The following is a 17045-nucleotide window of genomic DNA, read 5'->3' on the forward strand; positions in this document are numbered from 1 at the left end:
AGACTACGTAGACGATTTTTACGGTGGTGAGGCCTCAGTTATTCTCTGGAATAGTTCGACGAACTTCTTGGGTGGTTTGGGTGAATAGGCCAAACTGTGAAAAGTCAAGCTCAAAAACAGTGACCCAATGGATGTGGCTACTCGGTGACCTAGTTGGCCTTGGATGTCGGCGATCACGACCATGCGCATGCCATGTTGGGAAAAAAGGCACGCCGTGACCTGTAAGACCTTGCCTTCAGTTTGCTAATAAGAAAAACAACTTAAGTAATTAAACTGGTTGTGCTGTTTTTCCAGACACTAACTATATCAAAGAGCCAAAGAGGGCATCCTTGCAAATTTATAATGCATATCACTTCGTTTTTAGGTTGTTTCCAGCTCATATGAACATCATATTGTATGATGATAATTTTTAAAATCCTCCACTTCCAAAAATTGACATGTATAAATAACTATAATCCGTTCTCCTCCCGGCACCGAACGGCAGCATCCTATAGGCCGTTAGATTGGTCACATCTTCTACAGGTTTACTGTCGGCACCAAACCTTGTTATGGCACGCATAGACTGGAAAGAGACCCCTACGACGCATGTGATATTGCTGGACGTCCACGTTGCCAATTCTAGGTAGCAAACCAATATCAAGAACAGGACATGCATGAGACACGTCGTGACCGACTGGGTGGTTGGCGTTCCACGTCCTCTGTTTGACCGCCGCGTTTGCTCTAAGAGAGAGAGAGAGAGGGGGAGAGAGAGAGAGGGAGAGAGATTGTGTAGTATTAGAGACTGGCATAATTTATATGCGCACTAGGCATCAAGAAATACATGCGTACGCTTGAGGGGATTACCGTTTTACTGCATTCTGTAGAAACTGCAGTTTCTGCAGACCCGTGTGGTGCAGAAACTGCAGCTACTAATGCAGTTCTTGATGGGCACCGACTGCGTGAAGCTTGGCAGAGAAACAGTTGCTGGAGCATATCCTAAAATTGTTGTGCAAACCATAATGAACAAAAGAAATAACTTACAATGAAATAATAGCTTGAAAGAGTAAAAGCGAAGTTTGGAGGAAATAATTTTCTCTTTAATTTTGTTTTGGATATATACTTCTCTAGTTCTCTTCTTCTTCTTATGGATTCTAGGGCACTTATTACATATTATATAAGCAGTTGCTATGGATCGTGCTAGTTGGGCTGACCTTTGCTTTGATAATCCAGTCTCGTTCTGCAAATTTAGGGGTGGCTACAGGTTTTCCCTCTGTGCTCTACTCAAAGACGTGCATGTTTATTTCAAACTATTCCATGCAAAAAAAAAAAAAAAATGATATATATTAGTTGTATACTAATACTTTTTATTATATTTGCTTACAGGAAAGCATCATGCTGAGCATTTTTAGGCAGAGTACCCAACTCCAGTGAATTACTGCCTGTGGATACTTGCTGAGGTTGCCGTGATAGCTTGCGATCTCCCAGATATTGACAGTCTTTAACTTCTGCATGATGCTAACACCAATGCAGCAAAAATAACATATAATTACACAGACGTTGTTGTAATTTATTATACTTTTACAGTGATAGGAACGGCATTCGCTCTCAACATACTCCTTAAAATACCCATGTGGAGTGGGGTCCTTCTGGCTGTATTGAATACCATAGCTGTGCTACTGTGCTAATTGGTTTTACAAAGGATAATTTATCGCATCTGAATAATGTCAAGAGTTTCTCAAACATGGATTCCACAAAAAAGAAAAAAAAAAAAAAAGAAAGAAAGAAAAAAAAAAAGACACTTGTAAAAGCAGTTTTCACTATTATTATGTTAGGTCAGACACTTTTAAAACCAAAAATACACAACACTCTAAAACACGCGTTAACAAGCAATATGTGGTGCCAACAAGCAAGTTTTGGCATCCTGCATTAAAGCAAAGGAGTACAGCCTGTTGCATTAAAGCAGCTCTAATTTTGGTCCTAACAAAAGGTGGAAGTACAGCAAAGGAGCTCCAGCAGAGGAATAGCTTCATTTATCGGGCTTTGTTGCCTGTTTTGAGCACAGCTTCTGCAAGAGCTGAATCCTTAATTGGCCTTCATCTTTTCATCCTGAATCCTTAGCTTCTCATTGATAAGTTCAAGCAACTATTGTGCTTATCAAAAAAAAGTTCAAGCAACTATTGCAAGCCAACTCTTATGATGCACATGCATGTCTCTACAAAATTCTCTTGGCTTTTTGCACTTCACTCTGTTCTCCCCTGTTTTATAGTGTGTGAACAGAGGACCATTTCTCAGCTTCTAACTACCAACTCTTTCCATCACCATCACTCACCTAAGCTCCAAGGCAAAGTCCTCTTCTCGGCAGGCGATGCACATGGCTTGTAGAAAGTATTTGCATTATGGGCATAGATGAAGCTGGCAGAGTCCCTGTTTTAGGTCCTTTTTGTTTTTCTCAATTTCCCCAGTTTTCTCCTTTTCATTTTCAGTTTTTCTGTTGTCATGGTTTATGCGTGAAGTTGGTGGCTTGGTGCTAGTGGTGTTTGGGCATGTTGAGTGTGCGTGTGTTTCTCCCTGCATGAGCTGGTGATTCTATGTCTCGCCTCCCCCTCCCCCCTCCCCCTCTAAAACATTTCGAGAAGACTCTCTGACGAGAGTGGGTGGAAGACGATTGAAGAGAGACTAAAAAGTCAACATTTAGTTCAGTTAGAAACCAGCAATCTTGAAGAGAAAAATCGTGGAATCGTAGTCATGTACGTCGCCGTTTTGGTTGGTTGAGATTCCGGTGTTCTGATGGTGTTCTCATTTGGGTCAGCGTTGCCTTGCACCGTAATGGTGTTTTGAGAGAGAGCGAGACAGAGAAATGGAGTTGAGTGAGAGAGAAATGGATTTTTAATTTAAACGGTGTGTCATAGCCAAACTCACCGTTTTGAAAATGGATAATTTTGGAAAGCTGGCCTTTAAGTGGTCATGTGAGCTGCACATGACCTCTTTTCCGTCATTTTTGACAGACCAAGTGGACGGAAGGTTTTAAGTGTCAAAGTTGGTTATATTAGGGGGGTCATCTACCAATTTTTAAACATTTGGCGTCAAATTACCAATAGGTGGATACATCAGGGGAGTAAAGTGTACTGTACTTTCCCCTTTCCTTTATATTAAGCTATGATTTCCATATTATAACCTTCATGTTTTCCATTTATTTGCTATATTCTTACATTTATTTTATTTACTCATTCCCTTAATTTATTTATAGTTAGGTGAATATTTCTATAACTAACTCATAGAACCTAACGTTTAACACTTTACTTTTACTCATTCTTTCTTTAACTATTACATATTCATTTTATTCTATTAGATACAACGATAATCTATTCTTTATTTTAACCGCATTTGCTATTTACACAAATTATCTAAATACATTAACTTCCATATCAAAACTAGCCAATTGACTCCCTTTAAGTGACCATGAACCTATAGCAAATGAATTGAAAGATTCAATTCCAAAACCACATCCTTCTCACCTAAGCATCTCTAATTAGCCACACACAAACAAACATCAACAATCTAGCACAATATCATATGACCATCCACTTGGGAACTCTTCCACAATCCCCGCAAACTCAAACTTCAAGCTCTACACCATCAAGCCATAAAACCAACTCTAAGGATACCAATTCGGTAATTCTCAACAAAGCCCTCAAAATCAATCTCCAACAATCCTAACCAATTTCACCACCCATACACAAGCCCTCTTCAAATAATACCCAACCGTTTCCAAACAACATCAACTAGAACCCATCCACTAGGAGCTCCTCTATAAACCCATAAAAAAAAAAAAAAAAAAAAAAAAAAAAAAAAAAAAAAAAAAAAAAAAACCTAACTTCAAGTACAACAACCAATTTGATTCAACCACAATAGAAACACAACCAAATTACAATCCCAAAATCAGCCAATACTCGGCCAATCACAGTTAACATACCACAAAAACATCCTGCCAACTATAACCCAAAATCTCTACGGCTAAACACACGGATCTAACTCACAATCCATAAAAGGGCAAGAAATCCATACACAGAAAATACCCACAAACCAATCGGCCCTCCACATGATCAAAATCACCCACTCTCACACAATCACAACAGGTCCAACAAGAAAACACCCAACATTATTGGAAACATACATATTCGGCCGATCCCCCAAAAACTACCATAAAAACCTTACTGCTAGAACAGGAATCGGCTAAACGAAAGAATCGGGCTCGAATAAGCCACAACCCAAATCACCAATAAAATTCAATTAAGAATAATCCCAATTAAACACAAGAAATTATGACAGAATCACCTTAGGAATTCCCTGTTGAACAGCAGAGAAATCCACCGGAGAAACCGCCGAAATTCGTCACAGAGTCGCCGGAAATCGTGACCCACGCTCCACAGGGGTCGACCCACCGGCGATCGGCCAAACCCAACACTCCAGTCGGTTGGATCTGCTACGGGTTCCTGGTTCTTCTCTCACGGGTTGTCTCCATCACGGCCTCTCCATCTCCCTCACGAACTCTCAGCGATCACTCTCTCAATCTCTGCAAGTTTTCTCTCTCTCAGAAGCTCTCATTTTCGGTCTCTCTCAGCCATGTGAAGAAGAGGAGAGGAAGAAGAGAGAAATGGAAAGTGAGAGAAAAGAAAAAGGGAGAGGACCGTGCGTGTGAATGGGGGAGGGGGGGACCAACCGAATGCTGACACGTGATAGGGAGATTTTCTTATTTTTAAAATTTTCAACTTTTATTAATCCTATCATTTAATATTCAATATAACCCCACATTTAATTTTAACTACTTTTTTACAAATATGATTAATTATTTATTCAATTAAGACCTATTATACTATTTATCTATTTTAATTAATTATTTATTTTATTTCTATTATTTTATCTTAGACCTATTTTATTTCAATAACATAAATAATAAAATATCACTTAGAATCTAACATTAATCCATCTTATTTAATAAATATGATTTATAAATTGCTAAATTTTCTATTTACTTTTTTGGTCTTTACACACACGAGTTAAACACTGGTTTCACACCTCCCATCTCGCATAGAGTGGGACCCACATGTTAATAGAAACTAAGTCTCAATTCTCTAGGGACTAGTTTTTTTGTCTTAAAAAGTAAAAGAATTCTCAATCCGACAAGAGCGTTCTTACATGAGGCCCAAATCAATTTTGGCATATTTTGGCCCAAATCAATTTTTTTTCTTGAAGTAGGACTTTATGACTTTCATTAATAAATCATGATGAAACAACTTGTTAAGCAAATACATTTATTCCAAAAATATACTTCTAAACAAAGAAAATTGAGAAAATACACTTAATTTCCTTAAATTGATACCCTTTTGTGTAGATGAATGGAACCAGATATTTAAAGCAAAGCAAAGGTAGAGAGAGAAGCTCCCGGTGTTTCTAGAGAGAGAGAGAGTCGTTGTTTGGCTTTGTTTTGGGAGAGGAAGGCTTCATGCCTCCCTCCTCCCTGGGTTTTTTTTTGTTGTTTGGGTGTTGGTTAGTCTCCCAACCTTTTGGGTTGTGGTAGTTTTGTCTCCTCGGTGGATCCGGTGGAGTTTGTTGTTTTTTTTTTTAGTTGTTTAGTTTGTGGTGGCAGGTGAGTTCTTTGGTGGAGATGTCGGAGGGGTCTGGTTGTCCATGACGTGTTGCCGGCGGAATTTGTGGCCGAGTTTCTTACTGTCAGATTTTGTGAGGCTAGATCTACGAGTTTCTGCCGTCTTCTGTGGGACACGCGCCCTCTAGCCTCATTCTCCGTCAGCTTTTGGTGCTTCAGCCACTCCTCACGGCCTTGTGGTCTGTCGGTGGTCGGAGCGTGGTCATCACGCGCTTGTGCGTTATTTCTGCTTTGGGCTGCGCGTGATGGCTACAAATTGGTTGTTTTTGCCGTGATTGGTGGGGCTGATGGTGTTCGGAGGTCTTACAGTGTTTGGTGTTGAAGGGTTTTTTTGTTGGCGGCCCTCCCAGAAGACAGTCTCCACTTCAAAGTGCTTAGCCTGTGTTGTTTTGATTGGGCTTTAATCTGACAGTGTGCTATGTGCGTGTATTAATTCAGTCATTGACTTTTGCCCAGTATGTGTGACCGACTCCCTGATCAAGTAAATGTGTATGTCAACGCAAAGGCACCATGCTGTTGGCTGAATTTTATTAGTTGCTACTATTTGTATTTATTTGAGTCTTTGACTCAAGTTGAATGTACACCTTTAGGGTGGCTGAATGCTGTAATGGTCGAATGTTGTAATGTTGTTTGTTTTAATGAAAGTTCAACTTTCTCTCAAAAATAAAATATAAAAAAAAATAAAAATAAAAAAATAAAAAAAAAAATTGATACCCTTTTGTAAAGACACCTTCAAACTTTAAAAAGTAATATTCCCTTAAATTGACACCCTTTTGAGAAAATACACTTAAAATTAATGGGCAATGGCATGTGTAACGCACACATGCTAATTTTGTTTACATGAAATGCCCAAATTACCCCTAAAAATTATTATAAAAAAAATAAATAAATACAAAAAAGGAAGACTAAAGGAAGGCTAATAGGGTGGTTTTTTTCAATTTTTGAGGCTAATTTGAGTATTTCATGTCAAAAATTAGCACACGTGCTTCATGCATGCGATTCTTTGTCCATTTTAATGCCAAAAACTAATAGAGGAAGCAACTTACAATGAAGTACTGTTAGTTTGAAAGGGGCCAAGTGCCAGGTGTCAATATTCATTTTTTAAGCGAGTAGTTCATTCTAGCATGTTAACTGTCCTAACATATTAACATCATTGTCTATATCATTTATTTGATCACTACTACAACTATATTATATAAGGGGTTATGTCTTAAAAATGCTCATCCTCGAAGCAACTCTTCAAAAATCCTGCCTAAAAGTCCTCCGTATAACAAACACTCTAGCTTTTGGTTTAACATTCAAGGAAAAAGTTCAAAACCCTCTCTGGTTCACTATGAACAAATATTATTTTTCGTTCTTTTACGTTCTTTAAATAGACTCTTTTTGTGTGATTAATGTTCATTTCATTCGATCAAATTTATTTTCATTCGATCAAATTTGGCATTAATGTAGTCAGACGACGTCGAGTCTCACCTTACCTCACAAGTCAAGTGACACGTGGAGATGCAACTTTCGTTTGATCTAATTTGCATTAAATGATGTCATGCGACGTCTTGTCCCCACCAAACCCCACACGATGATTGACACATGGAGATTTGATTTTTGTTTGGGCAAACTCATTTTGGATCGAACAAACACAAATGTTTGTTCAATTTGTCACGTGTTTGTTCGATTACATCGTAGGTTTCTTCCCATCGGACACATGGAGATTCTAAATTCGTTTGATTGAACTATTTTCATTCGATCAAAATTTATGTTTATTCGATTATGTCGAATGTTTCTTCCTCATCTGACATGTGGCAAACTTAATTCATTTAATCAAACCATTTTTCGTTCAAAAGAATCCCCCTCATGACCATAAGTCGGTCATAACCTTTGCTACAAGTGTCGAAATCACACATATGACCCCAATTTGGAAATCTCTTTTCAGCGCGCACGCAACAATCACTAGCTACGCTCGGTGAGCACATTTTCAAGCTAAAAATATATCGCTTCCTCCTTCCCCAAAGATATCATTTGCTCCGATACCCTACCTTATTTTGACTTTAGTAGGTATTTTATACATTTCTTAATTTCTTTAATAAACAAAACATGCATTTTATTTTCCTGAAAATTGCACAAAAATAAACCAAATTGAAGTGAAAATTATAGTGTACCCTTCATTTCATTGAAGTAAAATAGGGTATTTTTTAGTATAGTTTGAAAATTGGAAGTTAATGAAAAAAAGGGATGCAACAGTTGGGCGCATATTATAAGCATGCCTAATTCGATAGATTTGGCAAGAGACGGTCCATAAAGTGGATTTATTCGATTTTTGTTTGAGAAGAAAAGCCAAAGTTGGCCATGCACATTCATTGACTTTCATTGCTTGGGCAGTTTTGTAAGGTGAAGAAGAATTGAAATCAAGTTACTCTTACCCAATTTAAAAGTTTAGAAAGCCACGGCATTTTAGATTTACAATGATTCATGCGTAGCAGATAATTGTTAATGTGGGTGTGGAGCTGCAGCCTCAACAATTGCTATAGGAGCAACTGTTGTTGGGTTGCAGGAGTTAATCACATGAGTAAACAAAACTGATACATGCATTACCTCTGGTCAGGGCCATCACTATAGACGTTTACATGAGTTGCTATATCCACATCAACCCGAGGAATAACAACACGGCATATCTGAATTGGGACAAAAGTGTGGGACTTCAACAATCGACACATATTTTATGCACCCATAAATCTATCAGGATGCATTGACACAATATATCCCTCATAAGATATGAAAACAAAGCCAATTGGACAATACTATCTTACTTCCACCATGTTCCACACCTTAATTAGTGAAAAAAATATCATTACATGACACAAGCAACTCAATATGATAGTAAATCAGCATTTTGGGAATTTGACATAATACTACTTAAGAAGTCTCAAGCCACTGCATTATGACATTATGTTATAAAAAGGGAGCATAAAAAGAAGTGCAGAAAAGTATTTTACTCAGCCAGTTTCTTCTTTATTTTAGTTATATTTATTTTAGCCACTGGTTTGTACCACATTCATGAAATGAAGGGTTACAAACATTTTTTTTTCATGAATAAGATAACACAAACATATTCAACGAAGGTAAACATAGTGATAATATTCTAAATGTGACAGATTTATCCCAGATAGTTAGCTTTGCAACAAGAAGTGCTCCACCACACACAAAAGAAGAGGTTTAAAGATGAAATACCGGGTGATACTCAATCAGGTTATTTATAATTGTCAAGCAACTCTGCATCTTCTACTTTTCTACCAGTGTCACTGCAAACAAACACCACCGACAAATAAATCAAAATCCATATAAAACAGTGACAAAAAGAATTAGTTACAACAAGGAATGAGTCACACGTCAAATTTTTAAGGTTTTCAGAGTTATCTAGGAAACTGAGATTTCCAACCGTAACAGAAACGACTAGCTGTTTTCTTATCCAAGAACAAACGTCACCAGTTCTCTTTTTATTTTTAGGTGTTTGCATTAGTTCAAGGGATTGTCAAATTTGTGACTCAAATACCAGCAATTGTAAGGAAGGTCACTCCAAAACACATATAAAAAAGTGTCACTTTTAAGGACAACAGAGATCTGAACTTTCAGTCGAGTGACCAGAAAATAAAAAAGAAGAGAAAAAAAAATCACTGGCATCAATTGCAAATTTGGTAGCTGTCAAGACAGTAATGTACATGTAAGGCATAACATAACTTACGGTCTAGTGATGGCAAACTTGTTGTGCTTCCCAGAAGAATCCAAAAAAACATTGGCCTTAACAACATTGAGTCCAAGATTTTTAAGTGCATTCATCTGCAACCCATGTGCTGATGCTTAATGTCCACTAACCAACACATTCTAATAAATCATACAGAATCAAAAAAATTCCCATGCTCAATAAACTAAAAGTGGAAGTAATTGGCTTCATACAGTATCGAGAAGAGCTCCAAGCCGATCCCTAAAAGTTATCTCCACAATAGTTGCACTTGGATCAGAGTCTTGGTTGACAACAACTACAGGAGTTGGGATGGTATCACTATCACTAGGACTTTCATCCTGTTTGCCACCCAATTCCCCAAATTCAAAAACCAAAAGAAATTAGAGAAGTAAGCTAGTTAAAATGCAAAACCCCCTATCACATAGATCACAAATTGTTTACCTCCAGAGCAGTAGTTGATGATGCTTGTGGAGTGATTGCAGTGACTGAAGATAACCATCTGACAAAAACCCACAGAAACTTAACAAAAATAATAGCAAGAATGCCATGCCCAAGTGTAAGTAGATGTTGGACAACTCAGCTACTAAGTACGATGATTTCATTATGCCATCATTTATTCTAAGTACATATCCCTAAAACATGAAGCTTGCCAAGTTGAGTAAAATAGAGAAACAAATTGTCTAATCCTAACAAAATGGAAAAACATAATTCTAAATACATATGTGACTAATGCTCCGTTTGTTTTGATGTAAAATGGTTTCCATCGTAAAATGATTTCAGGGAAGTCATTTTTCAGGAAAGCATTTTCCGGTGTTTGGCGCGTACGGAAAATCGCAAATATTTTTTATATTTTCATTCAATCATATTAACTTATAAAAATCAATTTTTATTCACAAGATAAAAATATTAATGTAAAATAATATAAAAAAATTAAAATTAATTTTTTTTAAAAAAAAAAAACTAAAAAATTATGTTTAACTAAAATATACACATTGACTAACAATAATCATATATTTTCAAATTGGGAGAGTCATAAATAACATCCAACAATAAATTTAAATTACCAACAAAAGTTCAATCATAAATATTACCATTCAAGTTCAACCACAAATATTGCAAAGTTTAGGCCAACGTACTACGACTATCCAAGTTCAATCATATATGTTATTTCAATCTAGTTAATTAGTATCTTATACATATCAATACTACGCAAATTCTAAGCTCTATGATTTTTGAAGAAGTTGTCCAACCAAAACTTTTTAAGCTTAGCATTCTTTGCCAAAAATCCTCTTGCGACATTCTCATCTCCCATCAAGTGGTCAAATGCAGATGCAAGCATAAACTCGTCATATCCTTCCACCTTCATTACTTCCTCATAAAGATAATCTGCATCGACTCCCTTATTGAGAGATTTAAGTGTTAATGCAACATCTTTCAACTCTTCAGGTATTGAACTATAAGTATCTTCACTGTCAACACAGCTTCTTTTCCTGTGTGACCTTTTGGCTGAAGCAGAATTGGAAGAAGCAACATTTTTTTCTTTTGACGACGCTTCATCAAAATCCAAATCCACATGTTCTGAATCATCTATATCAGCAAAAGACTTTGAGAAACTCCCAATCGCCATATCCTTACCAACAACTATGGCCATCTCATCGTACATTTCAATTTTTTTATTTAAAAATTGCTCATGCTTAGGATGCGCCTGTGAAAAAGAGAGAACATAATTTAGTTTACTATAATAATAAAAAAAAAAATAGACTTTGAGAAACTTCAAGACTAATATAACTACTATAATAAAGAAAGTTAGTTTCATACCACCACTTCCTCTTCATACACCTTCTTTGCACAAGTAATCATCCTCAAATTGTCATCCCATCCAAAGCCACTCTTCCCACTGTAGGGTGTTGATGCTAGTCCACATGTTTCTGATGGTTCGAAGGCGGTTCTCAACATGATCAGATGCACATTCTACTCCAAATTTCTCATTAATTGACCTGGCAACTAGTGCAAATGATGCAGGTTTGAATGTGTTTGAAGGCTTATTTCCTTTAACAGCTTCATTAGCAAGAATTTCAAGTAATAAAGTGTGCATTGGTTTTGACCACCTAAATTGCTTGTTTTTAGTGTCTTTCTCCTTGTTTTTGCCCATTGCTACAATCACAAATACATGAATAATAATGCAAGATAAAAAATAAAAACACAATGCAAGATAAAAACAAACTTATATCATAAGTTGGATTAAACATCAAACATGCAATATTATACAATCAAATCATTAAAGATAGAAATATAACTGTCTTTCAAGATGACTACTTCAATTTTGTTCACATTATAACATAAACCATACAAGAGAAAAGAAATCTACATATTTTTTCTATTTTTATAATCATTCCACATCGCATGACATATTACATCCCTTTTAATTGTCCATTCTCTACTTTCCTCTTGAGCTTCCCTTTGTGTTTGATAGACTCTACCACTTTGATTTTGAGATCCAACATCACGAACAACCTCTTCCATAATTGAGTCATTAGGATCAACACCCATAATGTGATTGTGAATGACACAACATGCTAATACTACATCCACTTGTGTCGGGAATGACCAAAAAGGTTCTGCATCCAACACACGAAAACGTTTCTTCAAAATTCCAAACCCTCGTTCAATGGTGGTTCATAAGGACGAATGACGAAGATTAAATAATTCTTTTTCATTTTCAGGTGAATGATCACCAAATTCTTTCAAATGGTACCGAACACCACGATAGGGGGAGATAATTCCATTTCGAGTTCCATAACCAGCATCACCAAGATAATACTTACCTACAAGTTTACAATAAAAATAAAATCATAACTAATTAATAAAAGGTAATCAACCGAAACAAAACGTAATTTTATCCCTATATACCTTCAGGAATTTTGAATCCCTCTGGCCCAGTGAGTGCATCGTTCAAAACACGGGAATCATGTGCACTTCCTTCCCAGCCAGCTAATACATATGTGAATTTTAAGTCAAAGATAATGCCAGCTAACACATTTTGTGTTGTTCGCTCTTTTCGACCACGAAACCTTCCTTGGATTTCGATTGGAACAGATGCCCGAACATGAGTTCCATCTATTGCTCCAACACAATCCTAATGATGACAAAAGAAAAAAAAATTACGTTTGTTTGACAAATTACTTGAATTAAAAAAAAAAAAAAAAAAAAAAATCAAATTTTCAAACGTACCTTAAAGTATGGGTAAAACCTTTAGCTATTCCTTATTTCTGGTGGCGTAGAATTGTCAGGTTTTCTAATTAAATGTTTATATAGCCTCAAGACTCCTCTAAGGACAACCCTAAAATATCGATGAACAGACTCAATCGATCTATAGAACCTTCCACCAACCACTCGAAACCTCACATTATGTCCAATAATGTGTAAAAACATCAACACTTGTTCCTTAATAGACATGTTAATGGTTTCACGTATGAGGTTGTTGTCAGCAAGAATTTTACATAATTCAAAGAAAGCTGTAGGACTCATTCTTATTTGATCAATACAATCTTGCTTGCTTCCATAAAGAATACTATCCATATAAATCCCTCTTTCATACTCTTGATTAACATGAGGTTCTCTACGTAATAATCTCTTAGATCTAATATCTTCTAAGATTACAGCCCCAATAGCAAGGATAGATGCAACTGCGGCCATAACTGTTGCAAGAATTTTTTTCATCCATCTACAAACAACACAAAAAATTATTAAGGTATGATATTCCATCCAAGCATAAATTCAGAATACAAAAATTTTCCTATCCTTGTATTTGTAACAAGGAAATTTTCCTGATTTTTAAATATTGAGACGTCAGAGAAGCATCAAGCTGAAGTTGACAAGAAGGATAAAGATAAAGTTGAACGACAATCTGCAAAAGCCAAGGAGGAAGATAACAATAACCAACAACTAGTTCAAAGAAGAGATAAAGAAGTTGATGTGATAAGATGAATTGTAATCACTTTGTAGCTGTTATAGAAATCTCAATGTTCCCAAAACAGAGAGTGTGGAACATTTCAGCCATTACACTTCTTAAATCTATTTATTAAATGAGTGATCACTATAATATACTTGTCTGTTTGCATGTCTTTCCAAAGAAGAAGTTAGGCGGGTTTTGTCTTTTATTTCATAGAATTATTCATTACAGAGAAATGGAACATTTTACCGAGGGGGCAAAGATACAACCAAAAAGCTGACATAGAGAACAAGAACCCAAAGATTAAAAAAAAAAAAAAAAAAATCCAGATTCCATTCTATAATCACCAAAATTAGGATTCTTCTCCTCAAATGGCTATCAAATCAAACAGGAAAAAAGGGAAAGTTGATAAGAAAAGGTTGGAGTTCAAGTGGACAGTGGACTCATATTAGAATCTCATCATCTTCTGACCTCCAAGTTGTAATTTGAAAAACCAAATCCAATATGATTTAAGAAATGTAGACTAACTAATTAAACTGATAAACTATATTTTTGATGGTCTTATTTGATGGTCTAATTAAACTGTCATGGGCAGAAGGGTGGCTACGGAGCCCAGGCATTTTATAGAGCATACTGCCACTAGGGAGAGTATGGAAGTTTGAATTTGTAAAAGGAAAAGAGAGATGATGCCTTATGCCCCAATAACTCTACTTTTAACTCAAAATAAAGGAATTGAAACCTATGAACTGACTTTAGTTGGCAATGCAGTCAGACCCTTAAAACATAATAGCCCTACAAACATTACAACTTGTATAGAGACATTTTGACAAACACTTTGAGTGCATACAACAGCCAAACACAGGAGTCCCAACCTCTGTCAATCGTGACCCATGACAACGTGTAAATGCAAGTGAGGGTAAACAGAGCAAATATCACAGAGAGCACAATAGCGTCACATAGGGAAAAGATACAAAGTAATCAAGCCACCCAATAGCAAATATCCCCACCCCCATGCCAACAGTCCCCACATAGCAGAACCAGATCAACCAAAAGCCATATATCACATGTAAACCATATAAATTCAAACAAGGGAGAGAAAGCGAGAGAAAATGCAGAATCGGGTTCTTCCCTTGAGTTTTCTCAGAAACCAAACGGAAGTGAACGCTAAAAACCCAAAACGAAAATGAAACCAAACGCAACAAAGAGAGAGAGATGTGAGATTACCTGAGATGCTAGCAGAGAGAGAGAGGAGTTGTGCGGTTGAGCGTGAAGGAGAAGATGAGAGAAGCTGTCGCCCGTCTGTATTTGAGGAGAAGACGAAACTCCCGTAAAAAAGAGCTGAGTGTCGGGTTTGCGGGAGGAACGAACGAGAGTAATGAGCCTGGGGGAAAATGATTTACGGAAATTAAAAGCGTAAATCATTTTCCAAAATTTGTTAACTAATTTTGGTCAAACCGAAATCAATTTACGGTTGACTATTATTTACGCCCCAACCAAACACCGGAAAATACCGAAATTATTTTTCAGAAATCATTTTACGCCGAAACAAATGGAGCATAAGAGGAAAGGGGGATCTGTTGATTGGACAGACTATATGGACGATTTACATCAGACTTGCCAAGATGGAAGATCTGAATTTTATGGGCTGGCTCTATACTTGGTCTAACAGAAGGCCTGAGAATCCCATCTTAAGAAAGCTAGACAGAGTGTCAGTTAATGAAATATGGATGATTAGAGTGGTGACTAGCGTCCTTCTACCTCTAGGCATTTCTGATCACTCCCTAGTAAAGTCCTTCCTGAGCCTCCAATTCTGAAAATGCCTTCCAATTTTTTAAAATATGTTTTGGCTTCGGCAGTATGAAGTATTTCCTTTAGTGGTGAAAATTTGGATCACAGCAGTGAAAGGGACTCCTATGGATAATGTTTCCAGCCAGTTGAAGCTGCTGAAGTCAGAACTGAGTTGAACCAGAACAGCCTCTCAGATATCAAGGAGAATTGTCATGGCTAGAGAAAAACTTGAGAGCGTCCAGAAGCAAATTCAGCTGAATACTAGAAAGGGTGAGCTTTTGTTGAAAGAAAAAGAGTTGTTACAGATGCATTGTGATATGCGCAGGACTGAAGAAAGCTTCTATAAGATAAAGGATAGAGGGCGGTGGCTAAGCATAGTTCAAATCTGTTAAGTGCAGAAACAGTAGAAAGAAAATCACAGATGTGTGTTTAAGAAAGATGGAAATAGGGTGGACGACCCTGAAGAGGTCAACTATGAAATGGTAAGCTTCTTCCAAAAGCTTCTGGGTGTAAATTCTAACTTTGTTGAGCTGAATGAGGAAAGATTGAATGCTGCTATTTCAGAAAGGCTTGATGTTACATCAATGGAGGGCTGGCTGACTCAAGAAGGTGAGTGATGAAGAGGTTAGATGTAAAGATGAAGAAAATAAATAGATAACTTAGCAATTAATAAATTATATTTATTAAGTAGAAGAGATTAATAGTTAAATTTTAGCCGACAACATTTATATTATGAAAATAAAATGAGTTTAAAGTAAATAATGGAGTTAAAATAAATAATTACAATAATGAGTCCTATTGTAATGAATAATTAATTGTAAGGTTAAGTTGCAATGATATTAAATAAAATGAGGTTGAGTAATAATTATTTGAGAAATAAATAAAATAAGATTGGGCAAAAATACAATTTAAAAAAGTTAAAGGCTAGTATTAAAATAAGAGCAAAGCTTTGTCTTATCCATAGCCATGTGTGTGGCTATGGTTACTTTGGAACAATGATTCTCTCCATTTCAAATGAAGAGAATGATTTAATGTAAAAATGTAGGTTTAATTATCTTTTCATATTCTATACCCTCATTTTTACGCTAAAGGGAGAGGATCCAAAACTTTGGGGAAATATTTTTCTCCCCTCAATCCCCACGTTCCAGCCCTCCCCACATTCCTCTTCTTTTCCTTCCTTTTCTTCAATTTCTTTCTTTCCCCTTTTTCCCTTGCAGCACGATCTCTCCCCCTCGAGTAATGATAGGCAGGGGCCATCCTGCCGGCCCCTGCCCGGCCCTTTCCTACGTGGAAAGGGCCACGCCAGTTTTTAATTTTTTTTTTTTTGATTTTTTATTAAAAAAAAAAAAAAAAAAAAAAAAAAAAAAAAAAAAATTCAAATTTTGAAAACAAAACCTGCTCGTCTTTCTCATTTTCGCACTTTTCTTCCCCGAGCTCAGACCTTCCCCCCATTTTTTTCCCTCCCTCTCTCCATCTACCCAAAATCTTCCACGCACGACCCGGCCGCGCCGTTCTCCACGCACGACCCGGCCGCGCCGTTCTCCACCTCCGGCCAAATCTTAGGGTTCCATCGACCCATTTCCGGCCCAGAACGACCCAACTCCGTCGTTGTTCCAGTTCCGGCGGCCCGCCACCGCCGTTCTCCACGCACGACCCGGCCGCGCCGTTCTCCACCTCCGGCCAAATCTTAGGGTTCCATCGACCCATTTCCGGCCCAGAACGACCCAACTCTGTCGTTGTTCCAGTTCCGGCGGCCCGCCACCGCCGTTCTCCACGCACGACCCGGCCGCGCCGTTCTCCATTTCTTGGCAAAACTTAGGGTTCCATCGACCCATTTCCGGCCCAGAACGACCCAACTCCGTCGTTGTTCCAGTTTCGGCGGCGACCATTCGACCATTCGTTCTCCACCGTCGTTCTCCACCTCC

At 37.2% G+C, this 17045-nt stretch overlaps 1 protein-coding gene and 1 long non-coding RNA gene across 3 annotated transcripts; both read right to left on the bottom strand.

Moving 5' to 3' along the window:
* Positions 1 to 329: 329 nt before the first annotated feature.
* On the bottom strand, positions 330 to 4682 carry LOC133880227 (uncharacterized). 2 transcript variants are annotated; one of them, XR_009902217.1, is made up of 4 exons: positions 4315 to 4682; positions 1191 to 1286; positions 844 to 975; positions 330 to 720 (listed from the first exon to the last, which is right to left on the bottom strand). It is a non-coding gene; the product is annotated as an uncharacterized LOC133880227 (long non-coding RNA). The 2 variants fall into 2 exon arrangements; XR_009902218.1 differs by lacking the exon at positions 1191 to 1286 and having other exon boundaries at positions 331 to 720; positions 4315 to 4677.
* Positions 4683 to 11250: 6568 nt separating this feature from the next.
* On the bottom strand, positions 11251 to 13076 carry LOC133878966 (uncharacterized). The gene is made up of 5 exons (XM_062317523.1): positions 12771 to 13076; positions 12291 to 12516; positions 12116 to 12205; positions 11861 to 11998; positions 11251 to 11534 (listed from the first exon to the last, which is right to left on the bottom strand). The coding sequence occupies exons 1-5, from the start codon at positions 13074 to 13076 to the stop codon at positions 11251 to 11253; spliced, it is 1044 nt and encodes a 347-aa protein (XP_062173507.1).
* Positions 13077 to 17045: the final 3969 nt, after the last annotated feature.

This window comes from Alnus glutinosa, chromosome 10 (assembly GCF_958979055.1).
Source record: "Alnus glutinosa chromosome 10, dhAlnGlut1.1, whole genome shotgun sequence".
Classification (NCBI taxonomy): domain Eukaryota; kingdom Viridiplantae; phylum Streptophyta; class Magnoliopsida; order Fagales; family Betulaceae; genus Alnus; species Alnus glutinosa.

What these genes read in the sequence shown, in the direction of transcription:
- LOC133878966 (XM_062317523.1), bottom strand. Translation starts at nt 13,076, where the DNA reads ATGGCCGCAGTTGCATCTATCCTTGCTATTGGGGCTGTAATCTTAGAA. An exon ending in ATAATGTGAGGTTTCGAGTG is followed by an intron (nt 12,517 to 12,770) that starts GTTGGTGGAAGG and finishes TGTCATCATTAG; the next exon opens with GATTGTGTTGGAGCAATAGA. An exon ending in GGGATTCAAAATTCCTGAAG is followed by an intron (nt 12,206 to 12,290) that starts GTATATAGGGAT and finishes GTAAACTTGTAG; the next exon opens with GTAAGTATTATCTTGGTGAT.